Below are 21,325 nucleotides of genomic sequence, written 5' to 3' on the forward strand. Positions count from 1 at the left end.
ATGCAATGTGGTTGTTAGGTAAGAATTTAAGTGAGCTTTGTAGTTTGTTTTCTTTTCTTTTTTTGGGAGGGGGTGGGGGTGGGGGACAGGGACTGCAAAATCTAGCCAGAATGCTGCCATTATGTTTTGGCATTGAAAGCCCATTTTGGCCTTGTTGAAAAAGATGTATTGGCACAGGCGGTTGCAACTTCCTGTGACATTCGAATCTCTTTTTTTTTTTTTTTTTTTTACTTTCCACCTAATGCCAGTGTTTTGGCTGGAGCAGCTAGTCATTCTCCCATCTTTCTTTATTTTTTTGTTTTTTGTTTTGCCCAACTTACAGCTGATGCACAAGAGGTGGGTTGACATACATAAACAAGTCTAAATTGAGCGTCCCAAAAAGGAAATTTGAATGTGAGGAAGTTGCCACAGTTGAAAGTCAAAACAAAACAAAACACTGAATGTGGAAATCAGGATGTTGGACAACACTCAATCGTAATCATCATCATAACATTTAACTTTTTTTTGTATTAATGCCTGTATTTGATTTTTGAATAGACTCTTGTTAGTGCCAATTCTAGTTTCGGTGTAGTTTTAAATGTGAAAGATCCCTTTGAATATTATCATTCATCCAGATTAATTCATTCTCAGGGCCTTGAATCGATCGCAGTTGGACATTTCTGTTTGTCCTGGAAGACTTTTCACCTCTCATCTGAGCAGGCTTCGTCAGTTCATCCAACAAGGTTTCGTTAGGACTGCACCAGCCTGAGTTGGATAAAAATGTACACGTTGCATGGATATTAGGGGTGTAACGGTACGCTAAATCACGTTTCGGTTCGGTTTTTTGGAAACTTTAGTTCGGTATATTTTCACTACAAAAAAAACAGATTTTTTTTTTTAATATGTTCATTTTGAAAAGATGACAAGTAAACTGTTCTTTTTTTCGAAAAAACAAATAAAAGCGAACCATTCGGGTGATATTCTAAGAAATTACACCGGAATAAAAAATACACTAACAATAAAGTTCTCTTAATTTTGTAAATTATTAAGACACTGACAAAAATACAGTCACTTTAAAAAGTCTTTATGAAATTGTATACACTTTTTAGGCATTAAAATCTTTGAATGTTCAACAGCATATTGCAACGAATTTGGTTATCTGTCTTGTGCTCGGATTTGTGTGTTGCTGAGTCTTTATGTTTCCGAGCTTCATGAATGCATCGTACGGCAAGCGAGTGGAGCAGCGGAGAAAGAAGAGCGCGAGCAGTTGTACTTGGATGAATAAAAACGGGATAATTAAACTACGTCTGACGGCGTGTTCCTGGAAGACGCTACAATATGATAAATCTCGCTATTTAAATTTGACGTTTTTGCGCCCACGTCTAAGAAACATTCACAGTCGGATGATGCCCGTGCATGTTAGACGTGCTACCTGCCGCCCATCTCACGTAGCAATGTCGGCACACAACTTTGGCACTCCTCCACGTACCTTTCCCCGTCGACGATTTTAACAGGACAGCCAGAATGTTCCCAAACAGGAGACCGCAGTGTCCGGGGCGGGGGGGACCTTCGAGCTCTGGCTCATTTCTGGCTCTCACTGTCGTGCCGCCACTCTCCTCTCCCGCATGCATCAGTCAAAAATAGCGCCCGTGCGTAAGCTCGCGCTAATAAGTGGACCGAACCCAACGCAAGTGGACCGAACCGAACATGCCATACCGAAACGTATGAATACACCCACGTGTACCGTTAAACCCCTAATGGATATACTTGAACATAATGGCCCATTTGGTGACATAATAATAAAAAAAAAATGTCTGCCCTAGTTGCTGATATCACTTATCCTTGCTATGACCTGCCATCTTAGTGCACTAAGGCCAGGCCGTCATGCACACACACGCTCACACACGACCACCCACCTACATTTGTCTGCCAGTTAGGTCAGTCATTGCGAGAATAACATTTAAAGGACGTTGAGGGATTATGCATGCAATTTGTACACCGCATTGGAGGATACCCGTTTGGTTGGTGATAGTGCAGGTTTATGCGCAGACATTCACGTAATAGCCTTCAACGGGGCATTTGGTGCGTGTGTGCGTGCGTGTCTTGCACCGGCTCGGAAGCCGGGCGTCTATTATGTGATTTGTATTCTCTTGACTTTTACATGCGCCGTGTTTGTAATTGCACTCGCTGCCGGCAGACACTTGTGAGCGGTGCTCTATTGAGCTGTACGACTTTAGCCCTGGCGTCTTCCTTTGTGCTGCTCATCTATTTTGCATTGCCCTTGACAATCACACTCACTCACGCGCGCACGCACCGACGCGCACAAAAGAAAGAGGAGGACGACTTCCTTTGGATGCACGATCGGCTTTCAGATGGGAAACAGAGAAGGCTGTAATAATACTTTTACAAAAAAAAAAAAAAAAAAAAAACATGACAATAATGCATTTTAATGCAGGCTGAAATGGGTTTTATAGGCGTGTCTCGAAAATTAAAGTCAAAGCAAATGAGGAGGACGTGGCGGGAGGAGGACAGGAGGCATGCGGCAGCAACAACGGCGAGCATAGATAGAAGCGGCACGCAGAATGTGAGATCAGGAGAATGTCGGGGAGCGTCTCCGTGATGACAAGAAACCTCAATCTTTTTCAAAGCCAGGAGCAAATGACACAGAATAACCAATCCGTTCCTAAATGGATTAGAATCTGCATTTGGTCAAACAGTCCTGTCCATCCTCAAAAATGAGTGACACAAATTACAGAGAATGACCAGAATTCTTTCCATAGTGGATTTGAATCGGATCGAATTTGTCGACACTTAAATCTAGTACAACGTCTGTGTTCAATTTTGAAAAAAAATGAATGGCACAATCAACAATCCTTACCATGGTGGAATTGAATCTCAATAGAGAAAAAAAGGTTTTTTTTTAACCTCTGGAATGCATGAAACAACAGTATCACACGTGAATCCTTTTTAGAGTGAATTTTAATCTGGATTGGATTTGGTCCACTTCAACATGTGGTCATAAATCTGGTATAAGCAACGTCAGTGTCCTTCAACTTCAGAAATGAAAGACACTAATAATACAGATTCCTTTCCATAGTGGATTTCAATGTGGATTGGATTTGGTCCACTTCAACATGCTGGTCCTAAATCCGGTACAAGCAAGCCTTGATCTGTTTCAGCCTTGAGAATGAATGACACAAAATCGTCAATCCTTGCCATCGTGGATTTGAATTTGTTATTTTTTAAACCCATGATTGAACAACAGAAATGAATCCTTTCCATTGGTGATTGAATCTGGATTTGGATCCACTACAACATGTGCTCCAAAATCTGGCAGAGGGCGGACATTTTGTAATACAATCTCAAATCTGGACAACATGAACGACATCAAATCGGAACTGAAACGGACGTCAAAAGCGGCGGTGAGAAGGCAGGCCGAGCGGCAGCGGGCCAGAGAGCGGAGTGACACGCACCCGCATAATTAAGAGCGGCATGCTGCAGCCAATTAAATATTTACACATGCACCCCGATGATACGAGGAGGAGGCGCGAGGATTATCAGATTCGAGGAGCTGCGGGCAAGAGGCGAGTTGTTGGAGAGGTGCGGGATTAAACATTAACCGGCACCGATATCCCATCTCTTCCTCTGGTGATCCCATTAACTCTGGCCAGACGCCGTCCACTCGCTAATCCACGCCATATAGCTCCTAGTGAGTGGTGCGCTCTGAGCAAAGGAAGAACGCTAAGTACCCACACTCTGAATGCTATCAAAACAATGTGTTCCAGTAGCTTTGCCCCAAATTTTGGAGGGTAATTAAAAAAAAAAAAATCACCTTAAAGTAATAAGTAGTAGCCGAAGCAAGTTTTTTTTTTTTGCTTTAGGCCGATAATCGGCACCGATATTCTGCATTTTGTCGAATATCGACACGGGGAGTTTTTAAAAATATGATGGCCGATAATAAATCAATTTGAAACTGTGTTGAAATCAAAACAAAAACATGTGAAAGTTTAACATTTCTGTCATTTTGAAATTGTGGAGGACTTCATTTAGTGTAGAAAAATATATGGAGCTATTGCTTCTGTTTATATTTAATTTTTTAAGATATGGAGGCGACCCTGAATGCTCCCTGAACATGATGGGTTTGATGATAAAAAAAAGAAAAAAAAAGTCAAAATCAACAGTATGCAAATCTGAAAAATTGCTCAATAAACATATGCTTAAAGACATTTCGACAAAATGGAGGGTTTTATTTGCCTTTTTACTAAAAATAAATATCAGCTACAAATATCGGTTATGGGCCTCCCTGACTACTAATAATCGGTATTGGCCGTGAAAAAAAACATATCGGTCCATCTCTACTTTAAACATCTCATGATGCTAGCTCAGCTAAAATCTGGCACATAATTGGCACAAGATTCACCATGAATCAACCTTGTAGCCAACAACCCTGGATTGCTTCTCCAAGTCTGTTGATGTCCCGTCATGAATTCATTCTCGTTCCTCCATATTGTTTCTGTCCCTGTTTTTTTTCCATTCAAGACCTCAATCATTAATCCAATGAAGATCTCAGTCACAGTTGACTGTAACTCTCTCCATTTACAGTTTGTCATTTTCGCCGAGTACCGAGAGCTGCTTCTCGGACAAAAATGCAGTCCCCGCCGCATTTGTCGGCCACCATTCCGCCCGGAGGAAAATCTGACAGCTGTCAGAGACTGAAGGAGTTGTTTAGATTTTGTCTGCCGAGGTTGACTTCCTCCCCTCCCGGGCCGCGAATGTTTGTTGTTCCCAGGAGAGAGGCGCGTACACACAAATGCACCTTGTTTGTGTCATCCCTGAGCCCACCATATCCAAACAAGAGTGACAGTCAATAGACGTTGATCTCGGACGTGCACCTGAGCGGTCAAAATCCCCCATCCGAGGGGTCTCGACTACTACGAACAAAAGATGCAACAGAATCCTCCTCTTTTTGTCCGGTGTTCTCCGCACGCACGGTTGTCGGTTTTAATCAAACTATTGTTGGTTTACCAAGGTTAGGGCTGGGAAATTAATTTCATTCAAATTGCCATTGCCGGTTGTAGAACCACAAAATGTATACATGTATACTTTGTGTATACATTGTTGACAGCAGATGTCTTCATATTGCCAGCTGCTTCATAGCTTTTTGTCTGGTCTTTCAAGATGGACAGAATACTTGCGTTCTTTGACGATGTAAGGACAGATTTCCCCCCCATTTGATATCACCCGATTGAATTGGCCGATTAATTGGTCCGGCCCAAGTTGGGATAGTGTAGGGCTGGGTTACGGTCTTTAGGAACATTTCGGCTGGTATTCATAAATATGGTTGGTTATTTTAAAGTAGGATAGGGCCATGAGTGTTTGCCGATTCCTGCCGATTACTGCCTCCATCCAACGTACCCATTCCTCCTATTTGCGTCGTACATTTACTCCCTCGCCAACTCTCTCGCTGCATCCTTACAGCCGTCGCTGCCGTGACTTTCTTCACTCCCTCCCTCGCTCGTTCCATCCTTCCCTCGTTCCATCCCCGGCACCTCGATTCTCCTCTCCCTCTCTTCCCCCGCCCATCCGTCACCCCACCGACCCATTCCTCATGACAACTTTCACTCCCTTTCGTCATTCCTCGTCCACTCTTCCATTCTACCTTTTCCCCCGCTCACTTCATCCGTCACCGTCTCCCAACCCCTTACCTCGCTCCGGTCCCCCCTCCCTTGCGCCATCATTTGCCCCTCCTCCTCCCTCGCAGCCACTAATCCCTCTTCACACAGCAATCAATAGAGCGCTGCAGAGTGCAGGGAGGGAGACTCCAAGTTCTCAATGCCGCACTTGTGCAACCTCAATGGGCAGCGGTAGATCACTGACGTTGAATCGAGTGCGGCGAAGGGATGAGAAAATACCATTCTACGTTTTTTACCCCCCCCCCCCACACACCCTTTTTCTCCACCGCTAAACAACTTAGCGCTCCTGAGATCAATACAATAGTTAAAACTATTACTTAGTTTCGCACACAAGGCTCCGTGGACGGCCCCTAAATGCACCCCGTGTGCTAGTAATTTGACAGATTTGTCGGTCCCCGGTCTGTCATTGCTCCTAAAGACGAGCTTCATAAGTACGGATGCGCCCAAGGAGGCAAACGACTCATCCTGTGGTGACAAAAAAAATCAAGAGTCGTACACAAAAAAAAAAAAAAAGAAAAAAAAAAGAAAACTCATATAGTGCTTGTTTCTCTTGGTCGGAACACGAACGCTCTTGGTTTTAAGTCACTACAGAAGTATTTTGGAGGATATACATCAGGGGCCTTCCTGTCAATCCTGTTCCTCGAGGGCCGGTTTCCTGGATGTTTTCCATCTCTTCCCTGCGGCAACACACCTGATTCAAATGATCAGGATCATTATCCAGCTTCTGCAGACCTTGCTGATTATCGGATCATTTGAATCGAGTGTTTTGCAGCAGGGAGGGGATGGAAAACAGGAAACCGGAGCTCGAGGAACAGGATTGAAGACCCCTAATATACATCGTTCATGTAACTTTACTTTGGTGCTAGGAACTTTTGGAAGACTGGTCTGGTTTGGACTAAAGGAACTACTGACTAAATTGAGCTCCAAAAGAAGACCCAGGCTACTTCCGAGAGGTCCAAGAACCTTTAGGGTGAGCTCTGCAGCTGTAACATTTGACTGGAAGCTACATGGAACTACACCTTCCAAGAACTGATAAGTTCCTGAAACTTATCAGAACAGGATAAACCCAAAATGACTCCAACTTTTGCAGGTTACTTTAAGTGGATCTTCTCTCGATTTTTGAATGCACATTCCAACCCTTCAAAGTTTCAGTTCTTTTCGCACATTTGTGCCATTTTCGAATTCGATTGTCCGTCTCCATTTGTAAAGGATTTCATGTACGTTCGGTTTATCTCGAAATTTCACCTGACCCTTGTCATGTGACAGTTTGCCAGAGGATCTCGCACGCTGCATTCCGTTCTATAGGATCTCGCTTCCTTGCAGGGGATACGCAGCCCTTGAGTTTTTCTGGTGTTTATTACACTAATATATACCTTTTTTTTTATGAGGAGTAAATGGCAAATGTCATGATGTTAAGTCAGAACTGTGATAGCGCGCAGATACAAGGTTTTCCCTGGATAGAAAAAACTATAAATACACACAGCACGCGGGGATACTCGCCGTGTTTTCTTTTATGAAGCACATTCATAACACGCTTCTTTATCGACTGCCACCCCCGATGGTTGATTTGAGCCATTTGTCAGCGGGAAAAAGACACCGACATTTCTTCTTCCGGCAGCTCTATGCATACAAACACAAGAGGTAAACCCTTTCTGGATTTATTTCTGTTAAATATGCCTTCATTATGCTTTTAAAGGGTACATATTATGGAAAATTGACTTTTTAATTGCTTGTATACAAATAGTCATGTCTCTGGAGTGCCCGCTGCGCATCAAGTGTGAAATTAAGCGACCGTGTAAATGTCTGTGCCGATCCTCGGTTGAAACCCCCTCAGACAAAAGCTGGCTCACCCTCTGGACAAAATCTCGAGAGCAAACTCAACAATGTTGCTTATGCCGCGCCGTGCAGGGAGGGGTGCAAACGCCTCTACGAAACGCATGGCGCAACATAGGAGAGGAGTTCCTTCGGGTCTAGAGTCGGCCGTTCGATCGCCTTCTCAACAAAGAAGGGACGTTCCTGTGAGGGCGAGCACGTCCAAATTCAGGATAGGGAGGTGGTTTGAAAGTGCGGAAGGAGCCATTTTTGTTCAACTGGAGGCGGCTCTGTCTAAGAGGAGGAGGTAGTCGTTATCACCCATCGTCCGCTTTCAACAACGTCCTGTCATCGCTCGCCCAAAGGTCGTCATCTCATTCCAAGGCAAGTGTGGCCACCAACCAGCTGTTTTGCTAGCAGGCTAGCGAATGAGCGGTTGGTAAGCAGGACGGTTGTTCACCAGCAGTGTTGCCACCTTGAAAAAAAGTGACTTAGGTACTTTACTGATGACTTGCTTGAAAAAGTAATTTAGTTACTTTGCTGACTTCTTGCTTTAAAAGGTCACTTAGTTACTTGATGTTTTTTCCCTTTGATTCTAAAAGTAACTAAGTTAGATTGCAAGTTGCATTAATAGTTGCGTACATTCAGCAGATACCGACAACCCTGCTTAAAATAAAACGACACCCGGTTTTGCAACTTAATTGGACATTTAAGAATAAGGTTGTTTTTATAAAACCAAAAATAAAGACAATCTTTTTGACTCACCATGATTATTTTTGGTAAAAAAAAAATAAAAAAATAAAAATCTGGATTTCACTTAAACTAGGCTACTTGTTTGTATTTTTTTTCCAACAATCTTTCTAGACTTCACTTAATTAAAAAAAAAAAAAAAAAGGAAAATAAGCTCATGCTCCACCCTTGGTTGTCGTGGTAACAAAAGCCAGACTTGCCATTGAGTCACAAGTATATGGGGTGCAATATAAGCTCAAAACCAGTTCATTTCACAACATGGTGTAAATTGTGCTAGTCTGCTAGAATTGGTCACCCTTGGGCTAGTTTGACAAGAGCATACAACATAATGTTGTTAAGACACGTGATTTAAATTGTGAAAAAAACACTTACGTCTATTTTAAAGCTCCAGTTCGTAGGCCACAATCTGAAAACAGTTGGGTCAAACGTGGACTGACCCAACTTTGGGTTGCTTCGTAGGTTACTCATTTGACTCAACATTTGAGTTGATTAAATAACTCCAAAAAGTTGGCTGTGCCACTTTTTGACCAAATTTGGGTTACTTGCAATGTTTTCACAGTGCATGATGTGGACTGATTTGGTGACGATCACTCTGGCTTACATTTGAGTCTCCGAAGTGGGAAAATAACAAACAGGCAATTTACTGGCTGATAAGGACACGATCAGAAGGAAAAAAGTGCAACGGCACAGGAGAGTGGAAGTCAACCGAGTGTCTGTATTTGTTAGCGTGATGGACAAGCGGACAACACAAGCTGGCATTTTCTGACACACGCTAATGAACACAAACAGATGTTTTTGGCACAATAACGTCCGTTTCCATCAGAATGCCTAAAAGCGCACAAAGCCAACGTTCTCGGCAAAGTCTCAAGACAATGCGGAAGCTGCGTAGAAGAAGAAGGGGGGGAAAAAAAAGGATCTCATTTAGCTTTGCAGCCTTAAGCCTTCACTGCAAGCACTCGCTCGCTTACTAATTCCCCTTTTCGAGAACTCGCTTCGCATTGACAAAGAAGTATTTTTTTTTGTGTGCGTGTGTGTGCGCGCGAAAAAGGATGTCAAGCAGCGGGATAAGAACGTTTAGATGTTGTGACTGAATGGAGGGCAATTAGCTTCTGTTGTAATAAGCAATCTGAGGAAAGCCTTTTGTTGTTGATGTTGTGCGTGTTCAATTTTGATAACAGACAAACACGATGGGACAACTACTTGGGCTACAAGCTCCAAAAACACACGTGCATCGTGCAAACACAAGATGATCAATCACGTGTTCTTCTAGTCCAGAAGAACTATCATTTAAAAGGACTTGCCGAAAGCTAGCTCAGTAGCACAATAATCACAGAGGACCCGAGAATCAACGTTTTTAAAAATTCCGCCCCAGAGACCGATTCTATATAAATATATAATATTTAATATAATATATGAGGAGAGTACACCAAAAAAAAAAAGTTATTTTGGTTGGAGGTAGCCATTAAGGGTCAGTTTTGCCATTTGTAGGGGTCCATGAAAGGGGACTTTTCCTTGAAATTTTGTCTGGTTTGTAACAAAATTTGACAAAAATTAAAAAAAAAAAAAAAAAAAAGAATGTTTCAAGCCGAAACAATGTTGATTTGACTTATAGTTGAATGCCACCACAATAGCACTGACACAGACCCCAAATTATACTAGGTAGCCTTTTAAATATTCTGCCACCAGAGGCCATTTTACTTAGCAGCATGAAATTAGGTCGCAAGGTCCAACGTGAGGGGATGTACAAAAAAGTCTCAAGGACACATCTTGTAAAACACGCGGGAAGCATGGAAGGAATTCAGGCAGCATTTTTAGTTTGAATTTGCCATTTCTGGGTCAATTTTGCACTTTCCAGAGTTTACTAATTACATGTGTCCTGGAGATTTTGGCTAATAGCTAGCAAATTTGAAGTACGGAAATTATAATAGACATGTGACTGATGCCAAATTCTTAAAATAAAGAAAAATAAAAAAAGATCAGGTGTTGTATTGAAAAGTAAATATGTAAACAGCCTCTTAAATTTAGCTTGGTAGCGCTCTTAAAAATTCAACCCCCAAAGACTGCTAACCTGAGTTCACAACAGCCGAAGGACCCGACACTCTTATTCGCTGACTCACAAGGCCAGGCCAGACCTTTTAAAGCCACACACACGCAAAGTCACAGACAACATTGTTTGGACAACAATAACCTTCACCTCTCATGTACATTTTGTTGTTTATAATGCAAAAACATTTTTTTATCCAATTGGATGATTGGTAGAATAATCATTTCTAAAAAAATTTGATACATGCAGTCCTAAACTGAACTGAAAGTCGGCCATTTTGGGTTGAATCTGCTATTTTGGGCAACTTTTCAGACAGCTCTATTCTAAAATGTAATTTTTCTATCCATATTTTTATTTTTAATGAGTTCTTTCTCAGCCGTTTCTTCACATCACGTTTCCTAGTTTTTGCAAAACCCTGCTAAGACTCAAACAAGTGAACGTCATGAAAGGTATGAAAGCTTGTGTAAATCATTTTGCCACGTGCGTGAGTCTTTGTGCATGTATGCAGGTGTGTGCGTGGAGGAATTGATGAAGTGTGTGTGTGTGTGTGTTTTGTGTTTGCAGATTTCCGTCTGTTTGTGTGCAGGTTTGGAAGCCGGCCGGCTGTGCCCACAGACACGCTTACAGCTGTGCACGGCCTTCATTTGCATCCCAAATTGCAGCCGGCTCGCGTAGGTGTATGCGTGTGGGTGTGTGTGTGTGTGTGTTTGGCTACGGGCACCCTAAAGTGCCATAGCATAGCAGCATTTGCCCCAAAAGCAAACAAATTTCACAACCAAAGACAATAAGAACACCTCATTTACCAAGACAGGAACATGCACTCACTGGACACTTCATTAGGTACACTATCTAAAGACATCTGACCAGAGATGTATCTAAAAAAAAAAAAAGTGCCTTTTCAAACATGATAATGTTCATCTTTGTAATTTCATGGCTGTATTTTAGTGCATTTTTAGCTGTCAAACAAGTTTACAAATAAGTTAATCACTGTATAATCCTGGGATGGGCAATTTCAATGATGGGGGCGGCCACAATTTTTCATCAGGGCTGCTGGGGGGCCACATAGGTCCACACGCTTTCCAACCAGATGCATCAGAAAAATGTCGTTTTAAATACGGGCAAAATACGTGCCGGCCCGTGATTAAAATTCGCATATAATTTGCGGCCATTGAAATGCATTGGGAAAATTGGAAAAACGCTGATAAACCTCCAATATGCGTTTCCCACGAAAAAGTGGCAGAAGGAGCAGCACAATGCCCATTGAACTCAAGAAACCCGATTTGAATGATGGCGTTACTGTATGTTTTTATAAAGTTTCATTTCTTATTGAAAAAAATATTTCTGGGGCGTCTGAAACGAACGAATGGTATTCCAACTCATTTTAATGGTAATCGCCGACTGCTCGGTTGAATTCTGCCTTTTAGTCTGGAAAAGAACAAAACACTTTATTAATGCAGGAATGTCGGCTGTCAGATATGTGAGGCCGCAATCATTTTTAACTGGCCCACAGTTAAAATAGGGAGGAGTAATTGTTTTTTCCACCCATCAGTTTTCTGTATCGAATCCGCCGGCATGGCGTCCCTAGCGGATTCTCGGGCCAGCAAATCAAGCGGCGACTGAGGCAACTTGTAATTAAACGACATCGCCAGCGGCTTATTTGCCTTTTCATTTATCTCAGCACATCGGCATTATTTTCCTATTGTGCTCTTTATTTCCTGAGGACGCGCACCGTTCCTATTGTGGCAGTTATTAATCTTTCACGGGCCCGTTGCCGACACAAACAGATTCTTAAGTCACCGTAAGTTATTAGAGAGCCGTCTCCTCGGAGCTGTTTGGATTGGATTAATGCTCCTTCATGTGCAGCGGCTGGGGGAGAAAAAATAACCGTCACGGCTCGCTATTTTGCTGCGCGGTTGCGTGTGTGCGCGCGCGCGCGCTGCTTTAGATTTTCCATAGATTTTGTCACATTTCTACACGGGGAGCAAGAACTGTATTGCTGTTTGTCGGGATGGTAGCCAATGTCAAATAAATCCACGATGGCTCCGCCACTTGTAATCTTCAGCCTGATTATAATTCACTGCGGTGATTTCTAGACAGCAGCACGGTGGGGCTAGTGGTTAGCATATCTGCCTCACAGTCCAGAGTTCCGGGGTTTCAAATTTCAGCTTTGCTGTGTGGCGATTGTATGCAACTAACCAAGAAAGTCCATTTTCTTCACAGCCTCCCTGGCCCTCTCAATCCCAAAATAGTTTTCTCTTTCCAATCAAGGTGCGCATGTATTCAAAAAAAACGAAACAAACCGGTGTGGATTTCTTTTTATTCCCACTCTACCTTCGCCAATATCCTATTACTTTGCTCCCCTCTTTTTTTATGCATTTCGATCACAAGCAACTTTCGTCTTATCTCAGGCGCTCCCTTTTGCGCTGCCGCCGCTCATCTCCTCCATCCGCTAATTCAGCAGCTTATCTGAGCACCGGTTGCACAAAGCTGCATGATCCCTGTCGCCTGGCAGCCCCCACGCGGGAATCATGAGTCAGTGCGCCGTGATGGATGGCGGCGGTGGAGGGGAAGGGCCTTCGCGGGAAGGGTAAGGAGGTTGACAGACGGTCTGGGGGAGTCCAAACTCGAGGGGAGGATGCGGCGGCGGCTGGCGAGTGGCGAACAGATGGTGGTGGATTTTTGGCGAAAGCAGGCGGAGAAAGCAACAAGAGCTTCCTGTTGGATGCGTAAATCCATCATTTTGGGATTTTCATCTGCTCGCTGATTTTTCTTGTCACATTGGAGCAGATTATGCCAGGAATAACAAATAACTAAAAATGTTGAAGCAGAAACTGTAGCAGGAATTTTGGAGGGGCGAAAGGCAGATTAGGTCATTGCAAATTCAATGTCACTGACATGAATCATACAGAGATTGTCGACTTTGGTAGGATATTCAACAGAAAACAGATTTTTTCTCTTTCAATCGATTGACGGACGAATTTAACGACCAACTGACCAAACAATCTACCAAGCAAATTGCCCAACTGATTAAACAATTAACTAACCCAGCAACCAACCAGCGGTCAAGCCCATCAAGCACGTACGATTCATTTCCGTAAACCAAAAGAAGCTATTCATGTTGCCCTCTGCAAAAATAAAAAAAAAGAACATTTTACGTGTTTCATGTAAGAATCTCGGATAGATTCGATTTTTATTCTGTTAGAGATTGTCAAAGAATTTCTTGCTAGCAGTTTGCATTTCTTAGGAAACTATGGGTGGGCGGATCGATCTAAATATCGATATTATCGATACTAAGCAAGTACTTGGATTGGATCGATACTATTGTCCTGGGATCGATACTTCGCTCAAAGCGCCGCTTCTCCCCCCCCCCCTCTCTCGCCCTTCCGCTACTCTCTGAGTCTCTGCTGCCTGAGTAAGTGACTCAGGCACACTTTTAGCCCCTCCCTGGCAGAGAGGGCGACGGGAGAGTGAGAGAGCGGCCGGAACCTAAAGCAATGTAGAGCTTAACACGAAGCGTAGCGCGGTGTGGCCTTTTTTGTTTTTTACAACAACAGAAAAGGACAGTGCCAAGTGTGATTTGTGTAATAAAGTGCTCCGCGACTATGGTAACACCACGAATTTACACAAACATGAAAAAAGCTCACCCTACAGAGAGCAGCGAGCTGCAATCTAAATTGAGGGAGGAGGTGGAGGAGGGCGGAGATCCCCAAACCAGAACACCCGCGCGGACACAGAGACAACGAACTCAAACAAAAAGTATCGGTCTTGTATCGGTATCGGCCGATACTACCCCGTATTTACTTGGTATCGGATCGATACCAAAATTCCCAGTATCGCCCACCCCTATAGGAAACACCTAAAAATGGTGCGGATTGATGGCAACGAGGCTAAAAGGACATATTTGCTCTCTATATTTGCTGTCCTTTTCCCTTGTAGCGCCGAACTCTTGTGCTCAATCTGTCTGCTTCGCTCCTCTCCTCCGATAAATCTTGGCCAAAATACGCATCAACTGTCTGTCACCCTCGTAAGCGAGAATATAAACTGGCCTCACCTTCACCTCGCCGCGCCGTTCCGAACGCCAAGCGGGGAGGGTGCGTGGCTACTTTTAATGGCTCCGCCCTCCCCGCAACAAAGTAAATACAGTGGCTATAAAAAGTCTACACACCCACCGCTTCAATTGGCATGTTTGTGTGATGGAAAGAAATAGACCCAGATCATTTCAAAACGTATTTCCACCATTAATTAACACATTAGTGACCTATGTGACACAGCCGCATCCCCAGTTGTGAGTGTGCGCTCACTCGTGCGACCGCATTCTCGTCAGTTGTTTATGTTTACTTCCCTCGCTTGAATATGAAATATCTGATAATGAGCTGTTCAGGTTAGAGGTCATATTAACAGCGCAAAAAAGTTTTGAAGTGATTTATCTCGGTCTCAGTTTTGGATATGACAAAAACCTGGCACTTGAACAGGGGTTAGTCGACTTTTTATATCCGCTGTAGCTTCACTCGGTGGCTCTCCGCTTGATAGCAAATCCTTGTCTCTTGTCCACTTCATGTGCACGGGATGCCTCAGGCAACAAGCACGAGCCCCTCAGAGTTGAGGCCTAACCTTGTCTTTGGGACGGGCTCAAAAAAAAAAAAGAGGGGGGCGTGCAGGAGTGAATGTTAGAATAATTCCTCCCTCACTTCACCGCTGAGAGCCTAAAAAGGCCTTGGACATAATGTGGAGAGCTTTTAATGGAAGATTCCATTAGGAAGCATTTACTCTCACACACTATAAATTCTCCGTATGCATTTTTAAAGGAGCATTCTGCTGGGTTTCGAACTGTAATGTGCTCCTGTAATGGGAGGCGATGACACTGCACTCATTGCTATATTCCGGTGAGAACTATGACAACTAAATTAAAGAATACGTTTGAGGCCATCACAACACCATTAGAGTTGGGTCTTATCAGTGCTACATAGGATGGCATTCCTCTGAAATTGGACGGAGGGATGTCTGTCAAAGATAACTGATTTTGAAACAAGTGAATGGAAATGGAATCAAATCTAATATCTGTCTGTTTTCTAGAGTGGGCAGAGTGGGACATTGTTGTAAAAGTTAAGCAATACTGAAAAAAAAAAAAAAAAAAAAGGAATCAATTACCCAGCCAACTAAGCAAATGACTGACCGACAAACCAACCAAATGACCAGTAAACCAAATTCGACAGACCAACCAACCGACTGACTATATGACTACCAGTAAATCAATTGATATGAACTTCAGACTAACCAACTGACCGAGAGACCGACCAATTAACTAACGGAACAACCAACCAACTGACAGATGGAGCAACCAAACAACCAACCGACCAAGAAAACACCTATCAGCAAACAGCTGACTAACAAAACCAACCAACCTACTGACGGATCAATTGACCAGGCAATAAACCAACAGACCAAGCAACAAATCTCCTGATGAATCAAACAAATTAAACGACCGACTGGCCAGACCAACAAAATGACTGATGAACCAACTGAGCAACTCAACAGACACCTAACAATAAACCGACCAACAAAACAACCTTCTTCTGAACCAACCAACTCCCCAAATGACCAACTAACTGATGAACCAACCGACTGATGGAACAACCAATCAACCGACTGATTGACTGCCCAGATGCCTGCCCTACCAATCATTTAACCACCCAACTGACTGATGGACCGACGAATCGACCAACTGACTAAATGTGCCAGCGACCAAAAAATTGACCGGCCAAGCAGGCGAGACTGACTGGCCAACCAATCAGCCCCGCCCAAAAATGTATAGGTTTCGTACAAAATAATGATCTCTAATTATGAGGAATCAGACTCTTTCCATTGTGAGACTTCACACCTACAGATGCGTATTTGGTGTATCTCCTGCCAGTGTTTTTTTTTTACGCTCAGGATAGCCTGAGGTTACACTGAATGATTTATGAAATGCAGGGAGATTTAACGTGCTGGAAAAGAAGCGCTTCACGCTGTATTACGATAACCTCTACAATGAGCTACAGTATGTATAGCACCTGTCTTTAGGGTTAATTGTGTCGACCCAAGCTGACGCACACGCGGGAGTTCATATGCTTTAAGGCCGAGCTAACTTTCACCCTGCTGCCCTACAACTTATGCTTCTGCTTCTTTTTTTTTTTTTTTTTTTTTTTTTTTTAGCCATTGTTCCAATAAGCCCAATGAGTGACATGGATGACAGTCATTACATAAAAAGTGAAATAAAAACCAGAGGAAGCTCAATTAACATTTCAATAGGCTCTTTGCGATGTCTTCATGAGAATAAGCGGCGCTAATGTCGGCCACACTCAATCAAAGACGGGAAAAAAAACAAAATCAATGAGCTTCATCACGGGGATGAAAATGCACCAGAAGTGTCTGCGAATGCAATGAATGACGACGGCGGGGGCGCCGGTTATGGATTTCAGGCCACACGCTCTGTGATGCACCAATTAATTACTTCTTTCGCAAAATGTCAGAAAGACGATGCAAAATACCAATTGCAGTTAGCGGCGCTGATGTTGATGTCTTAACATTGATTGGCCGGGGGAAGAAAAGACAGGGGGGAACTGAAATGACACTCAGTGGAGTCAGACCACCAGGGGCATAAAACTATAAGATTAACTTGTGTATATATACACAGTAGGGCTGCTCGATTAAGCGATTTTGAACCGTAACCGAATTTTCTGGATAAATCGATGTTAAAAACGTTCAAATGGGCACGTTCGATTTTGTTACTTTTGGTGTATCGAAGTGTAGCCCAGTTGTACTTTCTGGATTGTGTTCTGTTTGTACATTCTCTTCGTATTAAGATCTCAGTTTTCCGGTGGTTACTTCCGTGTTTGTCATGCGCTCACGTGACTAGCGCGTTCAATCCAATTGCTTAAATGCGGAAGCGATTGTCCGCTGGCCGAGGAGAACGAAGTGACACGTGGGGGATTGTTTGCTGCAGGAGCCGACTATCTGAGCCGACTGCCGAGTGAGTGAGGAAGTGAAGTGGAGCGTATGCTCAACTGACGAAATTGGCCAGGTCGATGGTGAGCTAGGAGCCCGGGATTGAAACTTGGAAATTGCCAGGAATAGAACTGAACCAAGTAAAATGCTGTTAATCCCAATGGATTGTTCTGTGTGTATTAAATTAAATTGACTGGCATTTTGAGTTCAAAGAAAGAAAAATTAAGTTTGAATAAAAGACATTCAAAATACTTTATTTTTCATTATTTTTTTTCGTAATCGTAAAATCGTGTTTGAGAGAAAATAATTGGGATTTTCTTATTAGGCCAAATCGAACAGCCCTAATACAAAGTAAGAATTTTGAAGAAGTTTGAACTCATGCGAGTGGAGGTTCTCCTCCAGTCCTGTAGGTGGTGGAGATGAGCATTAGAAAGCGGTTGACAGTTTCCAACTTTGCCAAACATCCATCCCTCCTATGGCGCTTGAGCTGGAGTCTTTCCAAGATGACTGAGCAAGAGGCAGGGTATTCCCTGGACTGATTGCCTGACGCTTGTGAACGTTGCCAACTTTTCTGACGAATGATGGCGAGAATCAGGGGCTCGCCTCATTAGTGGTCAATAGTGACATTTAGCAACATTGGTGATCATTTTGAGGATTCACCACGAAAAAAAAGTGAGTCCAAAGGGCTCGGTTAATGAACGCTGCTGTGTGATGATTCGACAACCGAATGTCTCGCCGCGCATCCGTCACATCATGACGCGCTGCAGCCAACTCCAGCTGAGCGTCATCCATCTTGCAAGCAGCTAATGATCATGCTTTATTGCTCTCTCCGCAATAAGAGCACCTCACAGCGCTCTCCGCTAACCCTTCTGTCTCCCCCGCTGGAGGTATAAACAAAGAACAAAACAAGTTAGATGCAACTTATTATTATTATTTTTTTTTATCCCGTCCAATTTATCTCCCGTCACCGCACGCCGTCCTCTTTTGTTGCGCTCCATCACGCCGGAAAGCAGGTGAGAGAGAGAGAGAGAGAGAGAGAGAGAGGGAAAAATTGACAGCCTTCATCGTTTGTCGCCGCTACAGCTGCTAATCTGCATGCCGTTAATAATTGATGGACGCCGGCAGCCATGCATCTGCGATGGACTCTCTCCGCTTCAATTTCGCCAGCGCATTCGTTCAATCTTTGCACCTCTCACCCATTGCGGCACTATCAAGGAGCACTTTTTACCATTTCGTCGGTTCTTCATCCTCGCTTGATGAATCGACACGAGCGTTCTAATCCGTTTCTCTTCGCTCGCCGTCGCGCCTCAAGTTGAACAAACACAATCTTGGGATGCTGCATTCAATGTGTGTTTTGGGACACGGTTTGATGGCCGCTGACGGTTCAAACCAAGTTGTGTGATTTGGAAATTGACAGAAAATCAAACACTAAAACCACTGGACAGGACATGGAATAAGTCAAACCGGTGTCGGGGGCTTTCTGAGAATCCTCGAAATGAAACTTTGCCGCCATGTTCCGCCCACATCAGCGATAGTATGCGAACAAAAGTTTAGAATACCTGCTTCTAATCAGGACAAATTGAGCGTGAATACTCTAGCCGGTCAAGAACAAGTTCTGCAATTTGCCCAAAAATGGCTGCTTCAAAACCAAAATGGCCGAATTTGTGTTCAATTCCAGGCCAAGGGTCCTCTGGACTTTTTTGTGCATCCTGTTAAGATAAACATTGTCCATCCAATTTCATGTTGGTTGATGAAACTGGTGACAGAAGCTGAATTTTCTTTTTTTTTTTTCAAACTCTCTGAGAATCCTAGAAATTATCCTCACACTTTGACCCTGTGCTCCGCCCACATTAAACTGCAAAGGATTTTTTTTTTCCCACAATTTAGCATCGCCCACCTGTTGAGGATACAGTACATGGTCTCGACTGGGGCTCAGCTGGTCGAATTCCCTCGTCAGAGTCCATCAAAGTACAAGCCCTGAAATGTGCCTAAAAACGGCTACTTTAAACCAAAATGGCTGACTTCCTGTTCAATTTCCGGAATAGGTCTTTTCCCGCACCTGTTTTGACAGACATCCACCCGATTTGTGCCTGTGGGCGAAACTGACATTGGGAGCTAATTATTAAGAATCTAAGAAATGATCCTCAAAATTTGACAGCGTGCTCTGCCCACATTTGATGGTGTAGGAGATTATTTTTTTCTCCACTCTTCAGCATCAACCATCTGTTTAGGAAACCTGCTTCAAATTTGACCCCAAAACTCGGTCTGATTCGCACCAAAAACGACTGAGTTGCTGTTCAATTTCGGGCGTGGGTCTTTGGGAATTTGGAACTCAATTTTGCGTCGATCCGTGAAAATGATGTCAGGGGTTTGTGTTAACAGTCCAAGAATCCATGAAATTATCACTTGTCCAGGTGACCGTAAACAACTGTATGTTCATAATCACAGGGTAGCCTCCGTGCCAGTCGGAAAATCTCATCCCGCATTACGCAATTCAAACTGGCAGCGGGCCAACCGCATTACAAACCAGAGCGTGGCCAACCATGTTTGTTTTGGAAGGGAAAAAAAATAGCTGGCTCCCATAAATTGTGCAGTTGATGGACACTTTCAGACCACCGGACACGTGCGTAATAGGAGCAAAGGGAGACCTGATGGGGTGGGAGGGAGCTGCCCCCCTCCCCCGCCCCTCCCCAGTGTTCAGTCTCACTGAAAAAAAAAAAATCTCAATCTCATCTTGCTGCGTAAGATGCTTTTAGCACACACGGACATGTTGCAGACTTATACATATGTAATAATGTCTCAGGGCAGACATCTGCAGCCACGTAAACACATTTAGAGGTCTCTAAGCAGCAGTGTGGGGGTGTGTCTGCGTGTGTTTCTACATGTGTGTGGGTGGGTGTGTGTGTGTGTGTGTGTGTCTTGGCTGCTGTCAGGAGGCAATCAGGGGCTGGGCCTTTAGTCACGGTGGCTTGACACCCCCTTCATCTCCTGGAGGTGCGGCATGGGTCATTAAGGCAGAGCAGCGGCCTTAGCATGACCACGCACGCAAACGCACACACACACACACACACACACACACACACTGAAGTAACAGCTCTCTGTTGTTGTTGGGTTTTGCTATCTTACACAAGGTAATGGGGTAAGGGGAATCATGTATTCCTAACGGAAATAATGTATTGAATAACTGATTAGCCTCCAAGGGCACGAAAGACTCGGTACGAGGCGAAGGACCAATGAACACATGTTTCATAATGCCATGTTTTTAAGTACATCCACCGACTGCCAGGAGTGTCCTTCAAGCGCTTTGCACTTCCTCCCATTCAATGTTATTATTATTATTATTTTTTTTTACTATAAGTGAGGTCTTTTGACATTAAAGGTAAGCTGAGTGTTAACAAATTAAGTGTCAACATTCTTGGAGAGGAGAGCTTTGCAAGAACACATTGGATGTGCCAGCACATACGCAACACCACACGCGCGAGTAATATTGCGGTTGTAGAATAGAAATGAAATGGAAGAACTCGATGTCATTTTCGACGAGATCGCCATCGGCGCTAGACCACAAGTGGCATCGGGGCTCAAGTAGCATCCGGCCTGTTGATGTAGCGCGCAATGGGACAGTGTCGGCCGACGGATTCCGCGGGCCATGGTTTTAATCATTCGAAGCCGTGTGCAACACGGCGGGGATGGAAAGTACGCGTTGCCATCAGTGGAACGAAGAGTAAAAACGACCTACATCGTCACATTCTTGATGAGAAAGAGGTCCGCAAAAAGAAAGGTAGATGGGCTCACAACTCGCAAAGACGTTCTGGTCATGGTTTATTATGTAGCCGTTTTACGTGTAAGGACATTGACTACGGGAATTGGTGAGCATGTCACATTCTCGCAAATTTGCACGCTCGCAAGACTGAGGGGGGAAAAAAAGCTAAAATGGCTGGTCGCATAATGTTTTGAGCTTTTTGTTTTTATTTGAATAAATACTTGGTAAACAGCAGTTGTAAAGAAAACATACACATTTAGGATGTAACAAATGTTTGACATCTTGGGTTTGATTCCCCTTCAA

At 43.6% G+C, this 21,325-nt stretch overlaps 1 protein-coding gene across 3 annotated transcripts in view; it reads right to left on the reverse strand.

Annotated features, from left to right (window-relative positions):
* Positions 1 to 21,325, reverse strand: part of iglon5 (IgLON family member 5) — a 162,313-nt gene that overhangs the window by 38,737 nt on the left and 102,251 nt on the right. The window contains exon 1 of one of the 3 annotated variants that reach the window (XM_086038600.1): positions 1,469 to 1,614. The exons of the other annotated variants lie outside the window; for them this stretch is intronic. Within the exon in view, the coding sequence (XP_085894726.1) occupies positions 1,469 to 1,610 (142 nt within the window). The 5' untranslated portion in view covers positions 1,611 to 1,614. Of the gene's footprint in view, positions 1 to 1,468; positions 1,615 to 21,325 lie in introns of those variants that run through there. 3 annotated transcript variants of the gene reach the window in all.

Source organism: Filicampus tigris, chromosome 8, assembly GCF_054856515.1.
Source record: "Filicampus tigris isolate MCC_2025a chromosome 8, RoL_Ftig_1.0, whole genome shotgun sequence".
NCBI classification, from domain to species: Eukaryota; Metazoa; Chordata; class Actinopteri; order Syngnathiformes; family Syngnathidae; genus Filicampus; species Filicampus tigris.